This window comes from Kogia breviceps, chromosome 7 (assembly GCF_026419965.1).
Source record: "Kogia breviceps isolate mKogBre1 chromosome 7, mKogBre1 haplotype 1, whole genome shotgun sequence".
Taxonomy (NCBI): Eukaryota; Metazoa; Chordata; class Mammalia; order Artiodactyla; family Physeteridae; genus Kogia; species Kogia breviceps.
In genome coordinates, this window is record NC_081316.1 from 3235126 (window position 1) to 3254150 (window position 19025).

General features: G+C 38.9%; 1 protein-coding gene across 27 annotated transcripts in view; it reads right to left on the minus strand.

Annotated features, from left to right (window-relative positions):
- Positions 1-423: 423 nt before the first annotated feature.
- LRRC4C (leucine rich repeat containing 4C) overlaps positions 424-19025 on the minus strand; it is a 1217033-nt gene continuing 1198431 nt past the window's right edge. For 15 of the 27 annotated variants that reach the window (XM_067037022.1, XM_067037003.1, XM_067037011.1 and 12 more), the window contains 2 exons: positions 4705-4855; positions 424-3329 (listed from right to left, as the gene is read on the minus strand). In XM_067037022.1, coding sequence (XP_066893123.1) covers positions 1365-3287 — 1923 coding nt within the window. In that variant the 5' untranslated portion in view covers positions 3288-3329; positions 4705-4855 and the 3' untranslated portion in view covers positions 424-1364. The remainder of the gene's footprint in view (positions 3330-4704; positions 4856-19025) is intronic. The other 12 variants (XM_067037027.1, XM_067037019.1, XM_067037026.1 and 9 more) reach the window with 1 other exon arrangement.

A 19025-nucleotide genomic window follows, 5' to 3' on the forward strand; every position in this document is an offset into this window, starting at 1 on the left:
AGCTCTTCCAGAAGGATGAAAGAAACCATGAGGAGGTTTTGGTAATAACAGTAACTTGATATTTTGAAACTCTAAGGTCCTGGTTTTCAGCCTTCCACCTAACAGTAAAATTAAAGCTAGCCCCCAGTAATAAACTGATATTTCTTTAATCATATTATATAGATTGCGAGTGATTCAAAATCAGAAACCAGGTCTTGTTAATAGTGTGTCCACAGACTAACATCACTGTTTAACACATAGGAGGTCTTTAATAACTGAGTTTGCTGACACTCAGCACCAAAAATGATTTTTCAACTTGGATAATTTAGTGTACCTTTGCATTCTGTGGTTGCACTTCATTTAGCCAGCAGAATTTTATTTAGGAGACAGAGAATAAATTATACTGAAACTTTCCTTCAAGTGGAATTGAATTTACTTCACAAAATCATCATTTTTTAATCTGAGCATTCTACAAAGGGTGACCCTAGTGAGAAGGAAAAAAACACCACAGCATCCCTGAATATAGATCAAAAGCTCAAGTCATCCAATGAAACAGGACCCTGTAGAGATTGGTGCTGTGATTGGAGATTACTATAATATTATCTTTCTTAGAAAGTAGGAAATCTAATTACCTTCAAGTTTCTCACATTTGAGCCATACTACAAATGAGTTGTGTCCAGGTACAGAAAAACCAACAATATTTTATTTATAATCTTATTTTTAGCTTTTGAACTACAAATTCGGGTTCTAGATTTGTTTAAAAGATCATGGGTTTTATAGATGCTCATATGTAAATTAATCTGTTGTTTGCTTACTTTTTGTTTTCCATTGAATGGTCCTCCTCATAAATACAGAACAGGTCATTACATGAAAAATATAAGATCTTGCATTTTTTCCTTGTTCTCTCTTAAAAATCTATTTCTAATATTGCATTCCCCATTGGACTACTTCATAAGGGCATGAGGGGGGAAAAGAAAAGACAGAGTAAAAAAAAAAAAAAAAAAGAAAGACAAAATAGACTGGATCTCACCACTAGAATTCACCATAAAAATCTCAAAGTGTAACAGAATTCTTACAAAATTTCCTAGACCAGTTCTTTAGGGAATAGAGATCTCCTATGAAAAATATGGCGATTGGGAAAGGCAGGGACAAGATGTGGGAAACTAGTAAATAAGTGCAGCAAAAACAGGTTCTGAGGAATACACATAATTTTGTCTGCTTTAGATCACAATAGAATTTTTAATAAATAAATTTCTTTTCTTTTTTGTTTTTTTTTTTTGTAAAGACACTTTTTTGAAACAGTAGATTTAGCCCAGTCGTTTGTGTCATTTTTAATAAACTGTCTTTGTTTTTTTGATTGTTTGTTTCTCATAACTGGAAATGTTTTAGATTTGAGTCTCTTGGACATTGTCTTTAGAGTTCATTCGGATCAATAACGGTTCATGCACTGAACTGTGTATTGAATTTATTGTGTTAACTGTTGTTGTGTGGTTGAAGGGAGATTTGTAAGAGTTGTAGTGGTTGAGGTGCTCATGCTCAATAGCAGGCATGGGCAGGTGGCTTTCCATGGGTGTGTCTCCTGTAATCTCATCATCCACATTAATGATTTCAACAGTCCTCGTTGGGGCATGATGGTTTTGCCGATGGTGCTGCTTCCTCATCTTGTAGAAAATGACCAGCATCACTGCAGCCATGAGCGTGATGGCCACGAAACAGCCAATGATGATTTTGGTAGTCTTCATGACTTCATCGATTCCCGGGATCCCACTGTTTATATCAGTCACGGGGATGGTGAACGTTTTTTCTGTTGACCTTGTGCTCTGTGGCGTGAGAGAGGTGGTCACGTTGGTGGTCTCCCAGTCGATCACCGGAGTGGGACCCACATTGTTATCTGTGGTCCTTGCCTCATCCTGAGAAGGTTCCATAGTCTCTACTGTGACGGTTGAAAAGTACGAGAAGGGAGTAGTGTTTGCTGCAGTAACATTCAGGGTGGCCGAAGCAGTGGTATTTCCAACAGAATTACTCACCATACATGTGTACATGCCTGTATCTTGCACAGTTACATTCGTGAAGTTTAACGTGCCATCGCTGAGCACGGCTATCCGCACTTTGTATGCCCCGTGTGTCATGACTGTTCCATTTGGAGTAATCCAAGATACAGAAGTCAGGGACGTGGAGGCCCGACATTTCAGCTCAGCTGCCATGCCTTCAGTGACATTGAGGTCTGCCGGGGGCTCCACAATGACGGGAGCATAGCATGTGAAATAATTCTGGTCAAGCTCTCCAATGTACCTGCCTTTCAGATTGGAAGGGGTGTTACACCGGGCACAGCACGCTGTGTTGGAGGGGGCCATGTCTTTTATCCACCAGCTGAGCCACAGTATGTCACAGTTACAGTTCCAGGGGTTGTGATGTAAGTGTATCCGTTCTAGATGATGCAAGGGTGTGAAGAGGTCATGAGGCAGTAATGTTAGATTGTTGTGTGCCAGGTTGATCTCCACCAGTGACTGAAGGTTATCAAAGGCATTCCGTTCAATCACTTGAATCTGGGACTGTATCATCCACAGTTTTTGAAGGTGCATCAACCCCTGGAAAGAGCCAGGCCTGATGGCAGACAGATGATTCCCAGAAAGATCCAGCTCATCTAGTTTTATGAGCGGCGTGAGGTTAGGGATTTCTCGGAGGTTGCACATGGCAAGGTTCAAATACCTCAAGTTGGACAGACCTTCAAAGGCACCTTCTGAGATATACGAAAGCCTTTTTAATTCCCCTAAGTCCAGCCGCCGCAAAGAAGGGATTCTGTTAAAAGCATAAGAAGGGATGCTTTCGATGGGGTTGTTTCGCAACCAGAGCTCCTTCAGTTTAGACAAATATACAAAAGCTCCATTTGGGATGGTTGTAAGACGATTGTCAAAGAGTTCCAGGGTGTTGAGGTTTGCCAGACCATTGAAGGCCCCAATTTCAATTGTTCTGATATGATTCCTACTCAACTGTAGGATTTCCAGGTGCCTCAAGTGTTTGAAGCTGTTCACTTTGATGATCTGGATTTGGTTCTCATGGAGGTTCAGCAGCCGGGTGTTGGTGGAGATGCCATCTGGAACCTCACGTAGGTTTTTCCGAACGCAAATCACCTTGCTGAACTGGTTGCTGCAGGAGCAGACGGAAGGGCAGGTTTGAGCCCGCACCAGACCAGCCACCACAAGAAGTTGAAGAGCCAGCAGCACCACAAGCAGGGGGTCAAATAAGGCCCTGTTAAACCTAGGACCTATCATTATCTGCTGTGGATGTAAGGTCATCTTGTTCAACATTCATAATTTATCTGGTGTTGGTCCTTCTGGAGTTCAAATAATCTGTAATACAATGAGAGCAAAAAAGAGTATTAGATCTCCCCCAGATGTCTTTCTGGAGTCACTGTATGTAGTGTCATTTATTAAGCGGTGTGGCTCATATTTATGGAGAAGTGTTTTTGTACTTTGAGTTAGCAGCCATCCACAGCCAATATTCCAGCAGATGTACAATCACAGAGAAATGGAAGAAGGAGGTAGAGGGCCTTACTGTAGCGTTTATCAACCAGGTCTGACCTGAATGCATGAGGACATATGAAATGTACCCCACAATTAGGCACAATGTCCAGAGCAGATTGGAAAAGTTCAGAAAATAAAATTAGGGTGGGGGCTATACCAATAAACGAAAAATTCCTTGCAAAATTATTAATAGCTGGCGTTTTATTGAGCATTAGTCTATGTGCCAGGCACCACAGGCTATGGACTTCACAAACAATCTTATCCAAGAATGGCTACATAACTTGCAGGGCTCAAGGCAAAATGAAAACGTGGGATGTCTTGTTAAAAATTATTAAGAATTTCAAATCAGTTACAGTAGGGCATGAAGCCAAGCATGGGCCCTTCGGAGTATGGGGCCCTTTGTAATTGCACAGGCTGCATGCGCTGATCCTTTCTTTTTTTCTTTTTTTGAGGTACACGGGCCTCTCATTGTTGTGGCCTCTCCCGTTGCGGAGCACAGACTCCGGACGCACAGGCTCAGCTGCCATGGCTCACGGGCCCAGCCGCTCCACGTCATGTGGGATCTTCCCGGGCCGGGGCATGAACCTGTGTCCCCTGCATCAGCAGGCGGACTCTCAACCACTGCGCCACCAGGGAAGCCCTCTCCCTGATCCTTTCTTATCCTTACAGCACTCCTCTGAGGAAGGAACTGTTATAGACTCCATTTTCAAGTTGAAGAAATTTAATAGTAGGGGAAGTAATATGCATGCAGTCACATGGTTAGTAAGTCCAGAACCAGGGCTTAGACGGTCAGCTCATCGGTCCAGGAGAATATGATCTCAAGAACTCCATGAAAAAGTTTCTGCAAGAATGATGGCAAAAGCAAAATATTTTTCACAATTAATTTTGTTAAAATACCTTTCCTTTGGGGATGACCTGAGCTGTAAACACTGGCAACTTATCATATGGTGCCTGTGAAAATACACTGAAATAATGACATGCACAAGTATACATAAATTTTTAGAGATGTTCATATACAAAAACTCATGACAACAGAGCCAACTGCTACCTATAGGTAGATATACCAAAAATTAAATCACACCCCGTGAAACATAATGTTTATGCACAGAAAAAATCTTAGTATAACTGTATTATATACGTCTTATGTCCCTACTCTTACTGATTTTAAGTAGATTTCTGGGAAGGAAATAAAGCAACTCACTTTCTGCAACTCTCTGGCACAAAGAGGAATTCCAAAGCTTGTGTTACCCAGTATATACCCCACTCAACTGGCTTATCATGGATTGGGCACCTGTGAAATGACTTCTCCCAAATTTCTCATCTCGATATACAATGTCTCTTCTTTGAATCTCCTGGGAAGAAAAAAAAGTGTGGAGGCTCACCATATCCAATTCAAAAAGGCACTAAGACAATAATTTAGTATTTATTATGTGTCACCTTGGGCAGGTTACTTATCCTCTCCATGGCTCAATCTTACTTGCAAAATGGGAATGACATAATTACATAACCCTTAGTGTTATTGTCAGAATAAAATTAGTTAATGTTCATAAGGGCTTAGAATAATGCCTTCCATATGTAAAGAACTCAATAATATTAGATATTATTATTATTACTACTATTGTTGTTTCCCTTAGCCAGATATTTTGCTAAGTACTGAGCATACAAAGGTGAGGAACATAATTCTCACCCTTGAGGGAATTATAATTCAGAAGGTAAGACAGATAGGCAAACAGATGATACAAAATAATGTATGTTCATTGCTCTGAGACCAAGCCACATGGGTCGGAGGGCACTGAAGTCAGAGTAACTCAATCTGTGCTGGTAAATCAGGGGATTTTCAAAGAGGAGAGTCATCTGATCTAGATTTTGTAAAAGAAATTGGTAAAGAAAAGAAAGAAGAGCAGACGATCCAGACTGAGCTAAGACAAGGAAACATGAAGGATGCTAGTAAAACCAAAGAACCATAACAATTCCTCTGTGGTGGGAGAATGGAAAGCCTGGGGAAAAGAATGGGAAAGAAGCTGGCATGAGATTTGGGTCCAGACTGAAGAGTTGGTTATGTCAAACTTAAGAGTCCCCGTTTTATCCTACAGGTGACATATTCTCTTTATACAAAGAAATGCTATCATCAGCTTTGTTTTTAAGAATGAGAATGTTAGATTAACACGGAGACAGAAAAGTTTTGGAAGAAACCAGCCGCAAGGAGAAAAATTAGGAAGACCCTCCAGCTGCTCCAAGTGAGCCTTAGAGAAAAGTCAATTCCAGAGGCGAGTGGAGTTTCCTGGTCATCTCTCCCATGCCTACCACCCAAGGTCTTGAGGAGAGAAGGGCTGTCTGTCTCCTCTTTAGGAGTATAACCCGTCTACCAGTGGTGAGATTCTCAATGTTAATTAGCATTTGTAAATAACTACATCTTCATAGAGTACACAAGACAGAGAAGAGGCTCTTTTCCTATAAAAAGAGATTCTTCACTCAGTAAAGGTATCTGCCATCAGCAGCCCTTAAATATACACCCACATTCACAGAACCGCAGAAAAGGACCTGCATCTCAAGAAGGTGAGGTTCAAAGTCCTAGATGTTTTCTGGCTTCAGAGGCTTGTTTTGGTCTCCCTCCCTATGGCAGCAAAGAAATTTGACCACTAGGTGCTGAGTTGTTACTGTTTCTTCCAGCCTTCTGTGGCGAACTGACTTGCTGCCTTTCTCCGGGCTCTCGCAGCTCTAGGTTGACTTCTCACACCATTCAGTACTATGATCTTTTGTCCCTGGGTCTGTTTCCTGCACTAGCTTGTGAGCCCCCTGAGGACAGAGGCCATGTCTCATCGTCTCTTCTTAGCCTCCCGACAACACAGTACCTGGCATAGTGATGTGTACCAATGTATTAATCATGCCTTTTATTTTCTGTATTTTCTGATGTTTTGATATGGGGCTTTGCCTATCCTGGAGAGACTGCCCCTCCGAGGGCTAGCTAATTCCTAGAGACGGTAAAGGATGGGCCCACAGGCATGCCTTTCATATTCAAATCAACCATTATGAAACCAGTACCCCAACCATTTCCTTTATCAGTTTTTACAGGGCTCTTTGCACTTGAGCCACTATCTCTCTGCCCTCATCATCCCAGGGCTAGAAACCAGGCAACTGGGATAGTTCCTGTGTTCCAGAACCCACTGAAATTATTCATACCACAACAATGTGGCTGGCAGGCTTCTCACCCCGAGTTAGATTAGAAGTTATCTTTCATTGTAAATTTAAACACAACCTTAAAAACCCTTGTAGATTTCCATTTTAAGTAGAATCTTATTTAAATTGCCAGTGATCGTGGCCACCGAAAATTTTTCATTCATGTGATTCAGTATTTTCATTGCATATGTTCCCCTTTCCCCAAAACACACTGCTGAAGGTAAGTGGGAATTTTGTTTTAAAGAAAGAAAGAAGAACAGCACATAAAATCTCTAATATATTAATTGATAGACGCTTTTAGGATTGGGGTCATAGGGCCCTACTCCTCCATCCCTCCTCCAAATCCCACCCCTTGACTCTCTCTAGAATCCTAGGGTCTCTGGCAACAGAGGTCAAAATAACTGGTTGACTGCAAATAGCACAAAAGTGAAAAAGATAAGTCCTTATTCTGCCATTTGCTACCTTTATCCCTTTAAAATATGAAATAACAAAAGCAGCCATGTCCGGTTGTCAGGGAAAAGGCTCATGAAGACTCTGAATTTATATGCCTGCTTGAACCCCCGTGATCCTACAACTGGGAAAGTTACTTCACCTGTCTATAGCTTACTTTCCGCATCTGTAAAAGGGAAACAACAGTTACTTACTCAAAAGGCTTTTGTTAGCACGGTCACATAATACAGATAAAGTTACTGGCTCATAATAAGTAATAAATATTTACCACATTTTAAAATAAAAAGTGATGGGAGCTTCTTCCTCTTATATAAGATAGGAATAACACTAATATTTATTATTCAAAGTTCTGGTAAGGATGAACTGAAATGACCAGAAACATACTATCAGTAAATTATCAGAAACGTACTATCAGTAAAACATACCGAAATATGATACATTGCTCTTAATTGTAGAGTATATGCATCTCCCCGTTTTCAGTTCCCGGGTTGTTTTATTTCTTGCTTACTTCAAGGTCTTTTTGCTATTGCAATTAATGAGATTGCCTGTAAATCAGTCATAAGTAACAATTTATGAATTATAGTTGGTTCAAAGCTAATTTTTAACCTGCAGCAAATAAAGCTTGGTACTTGTGCTGAATCAAGTAATCTACTATCAACAAAAGGTTTTCTCTTTTAAAATCTAAATTATGTTACATTCCATCAAAAGCCAGGTTTCAACATCTCTTTCAGAAGATGTTTTTATCACATCAAAAGGAAATCAATTTAAAGGTACACACTTCCATTACGATGTCATCTCATAGCATTTATTTGCAAATGGATCTGTGTGGGTTTTGAATTAAACTATAATACTTTTAGACTTGTCCCAGAGGATATCCTGACTTTTTGTCAACAGACCTTTCTTCTTTCCTTACCCATGCTTCAGTGCACTGAAAGACACAAAAGGCACTGCAGAAGGGAGAGCAGCTCATGGAGATGCTTTATTTAGCACATTTTCATTGCTAAGTCAGCATAGACTGTTGTCTAGACAATGGAACTAGTTTGCAGGCAGAGGTGGGAGAAAGATACATTTAGTTAACCACAATCAGCCCTCCCATCTCAACAGACCATACTCACAATCATATGTATCTGCAACAAACCTCCCTAAACATTGAGAAGCAAAACCCCACATTTAGAAAGGAGACTGAGACCTCCACACCATACCTCACCATCAACATCAAATTGACTTAGCTCTGCCATGGTCTCTATCAGCATCTCTATCCTCTTCTGAAATTCTCCTGCCAAAGCAATTTCATTGTCCTTAGAGAAACTTGCCCAAAGATAGATCAACTCTTTCAGGGAAAGCATTAACCGAAGTCTGTGCTCTAGGATGTTTTGAATCTTCTGCTTCACTGCGGTGTTTTCTCCACTCCTGGATCGTTGGATCATAATTCTTACCTGATCCTCATCAAGTTCCCACATTGAACAATTCTCCTAAAAATCAAACTTCCAGTTCTCAAATTCTGGCTTAATCTTCACCACTCCACCCATAGACTCTCCTGGACCTCTGTGGGGTGGTGCTTCCCCTTAGTAAGCAAAAAACTCAGCTCTGTCTTACCAACAGTTCGTGTTGGTGACATTTCAGAATCAACTTTTTAAACAGAACTAAAAATGAGTTATTCACCTAAAATATGCTTGAACTCTAATCTTTCTGTCTGTCTGTCTGTCTCTCTCTGAATTTGTTGCCAACCCAACATCCTACTCGCATACTCTTTCCCCGGAAAATTTTGTTAAGGAAGATTGACTTTCATCCTAAAAAAACAACAACAACAAAAAAAAAACTATATTATCTGCTTTGGGAGAGGCTGGCCCAAACTTGATGAGTTAATAGAATTTGGTTTAAGCTATAGGACTAGGCAAACTTTTTCTGTAAAGGGCCAGACAGTAAATAGTTGAGGCTTTATAGGCCATATGATCTCCAGTAGCAACTACTCTACTCTGCCACTGTAGCTTGAAAGTAGTTCTAGACAAAGGTAAAGAATGTGCACCGCTATGTTCCAGTTAAGCTATTTATGAGCACTGAAATTTGAACTGTATATAATTTTCATATGTCTCAAAATTTCCTTAAATTTTTTTTTCAACTATTTAAAAATTCCAAAACATTCTCAGCTCACAGGGCATTCAAAAACAGATGGTGGACTAACCTTTGGACTATAGTTTGCTGAGTTCTTGTCTAAATAAACATTGGTTGTACCATTCCTATTGCCAGAGACTGATCAGGTCTGGGCATGTGACACAATTTGGCCAATGAGATGTGATGAGAGGTCAGCTGATGGGGTTCTGGGATTTTTTTTTTTTTTCTCCCACTAATATGAAGAAAGACAAGGGGAAGGAGTAGTTCTTTGTTCTGTTTCTGGGTATTGTTGCGGGTATAAGATACAGAGAGTTGCTGCAGCCATCTTGTGGCCAAGAGAGGAGGCAGCCTGAGGACAGAGCTGATGTGCTAAGGAAGGAAAACATGGAAAGAAGGGAAGAATTTGCATTTCTGATATTGTGTCAAGCAGCTAAATAAATGAATCCTGTAACAGTTTTTCCTCTGTATTTTATTATTATGTGTAATAATCAATTCCTTATAGTATAAACAGTTCATCATTTTTCTGGTTACTTACAGCCAGACCTACCTGATGCTTTCATAGTCATTCTCCTCTCTCTATTTCTCGCTATCTCCCCCTTCCCCAAACCAAGAGCAAAGAAAAGGCAAATAAGACAGAAACATTCTGATTTCTTATACCATTATATACCTGAGACCTACCAAACAGAACAAAGTAAGATGAGGTAAAATGATTTGATTATAAGAAAGGAGGCGAGGCTCATCCCCACCTTGCTAAGAAGGCTTTCTATTGCAATCATTTCTCTGGATAGCTCTTTAAATTTTAAAGAGTGCTAGAATACACAGGAAAAGGAAGAACAACACATTAAATAACATCTTATCAAAGATGGCTCACCCCCCAAATCAAATTTATTTTACAACTATTTCCTAATATAGTTCATTATTTTTTCCCATTCGAAACCCAGTTTTGCAAATCTGTTGAGCTTTCCTCCCCTCATGCAGGAATATATGGCTCTGCACATTTACAGAGAAAGAAAATTTTTGTAAATACGCCCAGGGCTGACCCTCAAGGCAAATGTAATGGAAGTGATACAAGGCTTAAATGGCTGTAACCTGGGTACTGAACCTGTCAAGTCAACAGGAGGCTCTTTGGCTATATACACTGACCTTGTAATGTTTCTAGAAAAAGTTAGGATTTAAAAAAAATTGATTTTTAAGGAAAGAAAAACCACCTGGATCTGCATTTTCACTTTTCTAGAAGACATACCTAACTTATAGTAAAGGAATATATGTGTTTAGTGTTTAGAAGGGACAAGATTACAATATCATTAGATAAGAAAAAGCAGTGAGTGGAGAGAACTATGTATTAATGTAAAAAAAACCCATAACAACCCAAGTGGCTAACATGTTGCTACGTTCTGGAGAGTATAAGAAGGGATAGAAAAGAGCTAAGGTGACCATGCCTTCTAGAACTTTATAAACTTATTGGAGCTATAATACAAATGCATAGGTACCTATCAAGAATAAAAAGTGTACATATGTGTATCTAGGTACTAATGTCAATCAGTGTATTCGATATTTAAATGCCATAAAACATTTAAATGCCATAGATAATCAGAGAAATTTTAAGAAGAGGGTTTGGGATTTTATGTAGGTCCTTAAAGGGATATAACGTTGCATTGAGGCAGGTGGTAGAGGAAGGCATAGATGACTTGTTAAAGAAGAGGAGCGTGAAATAAAAGAAAAATGACTTAATGGAAGCAGCAGACTTATACAGCAGAATTTAGATAATTAAGTTGGCCCAACTGAGGGGCACTGAATGCCTGGCAGGAGAGTTTGGATTTGCTTCAATAAAGAAACTTAGGAAGACACTCTAGGCTCTTAAGCAGGAAAGACATTGGTGAGAGCACTATTTTAGGAAGGCTCCATCCTTGTGCATAAAAGAAATTGGAAAGAGGAGTGGTTGATGGAAAAGTCAGATGACTTCAGTAATGGGCATCCCTAGCATTACTCTAGAACAGAATGGAACGGACCTTCAGTCTGATTATCTGACGACTCAGACATGTATAGCTTCAAATTAATCATCCCTAGTTGAAATCCTGTAGAGCATGAAATGCCAGTGAAGGCAAAATTAGCTTCTGTATGTAGTCTCATTAAAAAATACCGGTTTACAAAATATTCATTGCAGCTCTATTTATGATAGCCAGGACATGGAAGCAACCTAAGTGTCCATCCACAGACGAATGGATAAGGAAGATGTGGCACATATATACAATGGAATATTACTCAGCCATGAAAAGAAATGACACTGAGTTCTTTGTAATGAGGTGGATGGACCTGGAGTGTGTCATACAGAGTGAAGTAAGTCAGAAGGAGAAAAACAAATACCATATGCTAACACATATATATGGACTCTAAGGAAAAAAAAAAATGTCATGAAGAGATTAGTGGTAGGACGGGAATAAAACACAGACCTACTAGAGCATGGACTTGAGGATATGGGGAGGGGGAAGGGTAAGCTGTGATGAAGTGAGAGAGTGGCAGGGACTTGTATACACTACCAAACGTAAAATAGATAGCTCGTGGGAAGCTGCCGCATAGCACAGGGAGATCACCTCTGTGCTTTGCGACCACCTAGAGGGGTGGGATAGGGAGGGTGGGAGGGCGGGTGACGCAAGAGGGAAGAGATATGGGAACATATGTATGTGTATAACTGATTCACTTTGTTGTAAAGGAGAAACTAACACACTATCGTAAAAGAGTTATACTCCAATAAAGATGTTTTTTTAAAAAAAAAATACCGGTTTACACAGAGGGAGCAGGGTATCACTTTTGAAACTCTGATGCACAAGGAAGGAAAGATGCATTTTTGATCTCAAATGCTGCTCATGTACACGTTGTAAATTATACAAAAAAGACTATGAAACACACATTCAGTTTGGGTTTCCTGAGGACGTACTGTACTTTCCAACTTGAAACAATGTTGAAGCATCGAAAGACACCCAATCTATATCAGCAAAACCTAGTGGAACAAAAGCCAGATTCAGAGTAAGGTGAGGTGAGTGAGAGGGTTGGCCAAGTATTCTCTGGCATAACCATCTTTGGTAAATCAGCTTTCTCTGAACTGCACCTTCCTAAGTGGGAGTGATGATAATATTAATAGACATTGAGAGGATTATATGAATTAAATGGTGTACCATGTACTGAAAGAAAATTCCCAAACCTGCCCTGCACCTTCCCAAATGCCATTACCATACATCCAATTGCTCAAGGCAAAAATGTAAGGCTCTTCCTTGACTTTTCCTTTTACTTACATTCAGCACAACCCTATTCATTAAAATACTGACTTTACTATTAAAATATAAGTGTTATCTATCTACTTTCCCTCATCATCTTCATTTCTAACTTGGACCACTGAAATACCCTCTCACCTGTTTCTTTACTTTTGCAATTGCTTTACCGCAATGAATTCTTAATACAGCATCTAGAACGAAGTTTACAAATATAAATACGTTCACGTCATTCTTCAGCTGCAAATGCTCCTTTTGACCTCATACCCTTTTAGAGCAAAAGGTAAACTGTTTTGGCCTCCAACATATGATTATCTGATAGTTGCCTCATCTCTCTTATCTTTCAACTTCTCTTCATTGTGCCTTCTGCCTTCAACCATATTGAATTTTCTTTGTTCCTCAAATGCTCCAAGCCTTTTCTTTCCTCAGGACCTTTGCACGAAGGTTCCTTCTGCCTGCAACACCTGTCCTTTGGTTTTTGCATGGTTGATATTCCTTGTCATTCGAGACTCCCTTTCAATTTTACTTTCTCAGAAGACTCTTTCTTGATCACCCAGCCTAAAGCAGACCCTCCAACACCATCAATCAGATTACCATTCTAACTGTCATCAGAGTACTTCTAATTTAATACTTTCCTCATATATTTCAGTGTTTACTTTCTTACTGCCTGTCTCACCTGAGTGGAATGGTAAGTTCCTTGGAGGAGCGTCTTATCTACTCTGGTGATATTCTTCAAGAAAAATACTCATCAAACATTTGTTAAATGCACGAATGAATGCATGAGTTGTTCAAGCAGATGGAAGCAGTTTGTAGATAATTAAGGCTATATGCTCACTGAGGACCTAAATAATATCATATTTACTAATTGATCCTTAGCATCTAGTAGAGTCCAACTCACACAATAGAAATTTCATTAATTTCTGGAATGATCCTTGTCCAGTTTTTAGTTATTTTCATAGATGTCTTCCTACAGAGAAAAGGTGGAGAGAACAAAGCAATATAAAGTTCATTTCATTGTCTTCTTGCTCTCTTTGTTTATTCTTATTTTTTAAATTTTCTTTATTTTTTTGGAAGGAAAATCCTTCCTTATTTCTTTCTCTTTATCTGTTCTTGTCAATAGCAGCCCTGTTTTAAGTTTGGCCAGACAATGCCCTCTGCTGTATGTGCCTAAAATAACACGATTGCCTTGAAAATTACAAGTAGATGATGCATTAAGCTGTCTCCATGATTTGCTTCACGTGATACCCACATGTACTGCAGAACTAAGGAGGCCTGACTCAGCTTTCGGGTCCCTCCGTTAGGTCAGACCACTTAGAGAAGAGAACAAGAATTCTTAGAGACCGAAAGTCAAATCATCCTCACATCTTCTTTAAAATGGAAGAGTCTCTTGATCATCACATTTCTGCTTCTAGAACACATTTGAACCATTAATTAGAAAATCCTTGGGTGAAAAAGGTCTAATTCTTCCGTCACAATCGAAAAGAACAGCATGGATTAGGCAAGGTATTGGGGTAGGCGGTGGCAGCTCCAACTTTGTCTTAGCAACAGAAAGTCAAATCTACTTCGTGTTAGGAAAGCAGACCTAGAAATATAGCTAAGGACTTGGCAAGGCTAAAAATAAAAGTAATTTGTTTTTTCCCTGCTTGTTTAGCCTCACATGATGCAGGAGAGATAAGCATACCTAGTGCGTAGTTCTGGCTGTTTATGAATCCTTTTGATCGTGTTCACGTTCTGAGCTTGATTCTTTACGAAGAAATGAAATATCGATGACTACTTGTTTCTGGAATTAAAGGGTGGGATTTGAGGTGTTCAGGGCTATGTTTGCATTTTTATGATAGTTGCTCGCTCTGTTGGTTTAGTGAAATGCATAGCCAAGGAAAAAAGCTTAAAACCTCAAGTGCCATATACTGCTTGATATTTCACTCTTCAGGAAATGAAATCAGACAGTACCAATGATCAGAAATGTGCCTGTTTGTAACAATACCTGCATTCTCTTTTGCACTAATATTTTTAAGGCTGGAGCCCTCCTAATGCATGAAAACTTCACTTTCTCCCTTTCCTTTATGTTCTTTCTTTTTTCTTGGATTCAAGGTCCACCAAATGATTAATGAACGTGTTTCCTTATCTCCAAAATTGGTGTTTTCTTTTTATACTATTCCTGAGGGAGATTTGCCAAGTAACACTTTGCACACTTTGTGTAACAACACACAGGGACCTAGACAATAACTGTCCAAAAAAAACATAACCCAACGATGGTTTCCCAGTGCTTACAGAATAAAGCCTAAATCTCTTGCATCCTCTACCAAATAGATGCCAGTAACAGCCCCAATTGTGACAATCTACAGTGTCTCCAGATATTGCCAATGTGCCATGGGACGCAAATTCGCCCTCTTGAAAACTACTGCCTTAGTGCGACCCGTAAGACACTCCCCGATGCTGAGCCATACTGCTCTCCCAGGCTTATCTCCCACTGTTCTCCATTGTACAGTCTAGGCTGCAGTCTGTTTCCGATTCTAAAAATATGCTCCCTCCTTTTCCTCTTCAAAGACTTACTCCTGTTTTTCCCATGCCTTGGAATGTCCTACCCTGATTTTTCTTTCAAAATTGTACCCAAATTCAGAGACAATTTTACAAAGACCATTTCTACTAGGTTTTCTTTGGTTTTACTGGCCGGTATTAATTCATCCTTCCCCTAAGGATCTGTAACGTCAAGATTACAGCATTTATCAAATCTGTGTTTGAGTGCAAATGTTTGGGAATGCATTCAATCTAGTTAATCATAAGCTTCTTAAAGACAGGAACTGGATGATGTCTAGGCACTCAGTAAATATTTGCTGAGTTGCAGTACTGAAAAGTAGTTCACATTTCAATTCATAGTCAGGAGTCAGGTTGATTAGCTAAGTTTATCAAGGTCTAGTGATAAGACTCATATGTAAACCAAAAAAATAAAAATAGTACACAATTAGTATATATGGTAAAGAGGGGTCTCAACAATAACTTCTTGCCCTCCCAACCCCCCAAAAAAACCTTATAAATAAATTAACATTGAGCAGAAGTAGATTATCAAAGATCGGCATGAAAATGGGTGATTGAAACAATAGATTAGGGTAAAAATCTATCCTTACCAGCAATAAACTGTATCCTAAATATGACATTAGAGTACCTGGCACATGGTATATACTAAATATCTGTGTATTAAATGAGAGGGAGAGAGAGAGAAAGAGAGAGGAAGAAGGAAGGAAGAAAGGAAGGAAGGAAGGAAGGAAGGAAGAATAAATGTGCTTAAGAAAAGGTTGGTTGGTATAGATTACCAACTACTTATATAACTAAGTGAACACTAATTGAATATAGAGACTTTTTAAAAATCAAAGATTCAAATGTGTATAGTACTTGTCTGTAAAGCTGCCTATAGGTTGGATAATTTGATTTATATACTCTATTATTGTGAGGATACATGAGTTAATACACAAAGAAGGATGTAGAACAGTGCCTGGTACACAACCAATACTGTATGAATGCTTGCTGCTGTTTTTCTTGTTATTTGTCTAGTCCTGGTGACAGTTGAAATCCAATTGTGGAGAATGATTGATGCATCAGACTATTATAATCTGATGTTAAAGCAATTTGAATCATACAATCACATTTTCTTAGTTTGATTTCTTACCAGCCACCTTATTTAATTATAATTTGCTTTTCCATGAAAATTCATAGTTCAATCCCTGGGTTCCTAAGACATTCATGAATGGATTTCAAACCATTTGCAAATCTTTTGAAATCATATGCACATTTTCGTATAAATGTGATTGTGTATTTTTATAAGAAGATTATTCTCTGGTTTTGTCACCACATATTCAAAGAGATTTATGATTCCAAAAAAGTTTAAATTTCACACAAAAAGATTTGACAGACTAAAGTATTTGAAGGATTTGTTACAGTTCTAGCTGCAGTTTAGCAAATTGGCATTCTGTTCTATACTTTCTATTTCGTATGTGTTTAGTAAGTGTGACTACACCCTTCCCATGATGAGCTACCAAAATCAAATTTCTGAGATTAAAAAACTAATGACTAGACCCAGGTCTTGACTAAATTCTTCCAGACAAATGTACATTGGGAAAGATCTTGGAATGCGGTCTTCTTTATTGATGATGAGCCTTGTCACACACCTTAAACTTGGTACTCAGTGAAAATTTGTCCCTCCATGTCATTTCTTTAAGGAATTTGTGTCAGTGTAAGAATCAGAATGCTGCACAATGCAATGGGATCCAGAGCTTCCTCCACAGAAAGGAAACAGGAACTTCTCTGCTCCAGAACTTTCCTTCATTTTGCCATAGTTTATTCCTCAAAGGAAAATACACGGAGATAGTGTAGGTGAATTGCTGTGTTCATCTATCTCTTAGAATATTTTGGGTAATCATGCCTGATGCCAAAGGAAAAAATATCATGCTTAGTATTATTAGTGAAAGTCAACTGTATAACAAGAATGAGAACAAATAATATTCCATTAAAACAAATACAACCAAGCCCCAATAAGAATACCCCACTGCCAAAAAAAAAAAAAAAAAAAAATCATGTTGAATGAGGTTGAATTGCAAAAACTAGACACATGTTTTAGCCTCTCAAGATGCACAATACAATGTTTTTCTCTAGACTTTCCGTTTGAAAAAGGGAATAAAAGGAAAACAAATAAAAGAGGGTGAACATTTCCAATTATACTCAATCAAAATATGAAAATTGATTTTTCTCCTCATGACATTCTCCTGTTGGTCCACAGAGGCTAATATTTATTCTTTTGTCTTTCTACGTGTGTTTGTACATTAACATTAATATTTATATATATTTTCTGTCCAGGTTAATGAAAGGGCAAGTAACTAAAGAAGCTTTTGAAAATCTAACAGGTCCATCTTAAACATAAGTCCTTGGCAAGGTAGGGAGGGAAGGATTTGATATCCAAAAGTTGCTACTACAGTTAATGACCTTGCTTCCCATGCTTCCTTTGGATTGATGACCAGCTGGGAAGAGTTGATAGCCATTAACCCGCAACTGCTCATGAATCCTTAGGAAATGCCCTGTGCTAAGGTGACCATTGCCTTTATAAGTTGAAAACAAACAAACCAACAACAGCACCCAAAAGGCATATGGATTTTGTAATTAATTGTAATGCAATTTAAATTGACATGCAGATTTATTTATTTGTTAGTTAATTAATTAATTTATTTATTTATTCTGAAAAGAATAAATATCACATATACAAAGCCATTCGGATTTTTAAATCACCTTCTAATATTTCACCAAGTGCTTTCTTCACTATTATTAAATAGAGAGGGAAGGGAGAGAGAGAAGGGGAGAAGGGGAGAGGGAGACAGAGAGAGGGAGGAAAGAGTTTATTGGAAACAGGCATGTGGTAGGTGGGAAATGTATGGCAGTGAATGTGAGCACAGGGCAAAGAAATGCACGACCTGATTTCTACTAAGAATGCATACTGAAAACCAGTGGGATAAGGTAGGATAAGTCAAATAGCACCAAACTATGAAAAATAGACCAAAGGAATGGAAATGCTATATTGATTCCTGGGATGGGTTGTAGGGACCTGTTTTTTCTCCTTTTGTTGGCAGGGAATAGGACAGTGAGAAGAGTATCTAAGGCAAAGCAAATTTGCAATCATATGGGGTATGGATGGGAAAGAGGGCGCTCTGAGACCTGAAGGTCAACTACAAAATGATTTCAATAATTGAGGTTTGAAAAAAGGAAGGCCTGGGCTAAGCTCTGCTTTTTACCTAAAATACAGCCTGACATGATAGCATGATTTCCTATCTCTGGTCTGCAATCCGTAACGTGGTGAGACTCCCTTTACACCTCACCAACTCCCCTGATTCCTGACCCCTCATTGGCTGCTTTCTCTTCTGTATATTTTGGACTATCTAAAACATCAGAGCAAGTCCTATACATCCGGTCCTGGTTCCTACTGAAGATCTCGGGGCCAACGCCTTCCTGTTTTCAGCATGATTTAAGAGTTTAATAAATTCACCCAAATGACCCAGAAAAACCTGATAAGGAAACTCTTTGAGTCTGTGTTTATGAGTTCTGAGCAAGGGAAGGAAACAGAGTAGACTCTTTCTCTGATTTCCAGGCAATGTCATTTAATTGGAATGCAGATAGCAGGGATGGCCTCCTAATTGGACCTGGAACTGGTTTCAAGTAACCTCAACACTGTTAACATTGCATAATGAGGAAACCTTGCTGATGACATGTCAGATAATGGAAATGACTGTAATCAGCGATTTCTTTGTTTCCCCCTAATGACCACAAAAGAGGGAATTATATGGCAAATGCAGACATTTGGAAATGGGATTCTTATTTATTTACTTAAGGCAGTCCTCATTTTGTTCCGTGCTTGTTAACCAGAGGTCATGCATATCAAAACCAAGTCCTCTTTTTTGCACAGTTCTTTTATAACTGATTTGCTCTCAGTTACCATGGAACCTTGCAAAAAGAGGACTTGTTTCCAACATGCACAAGC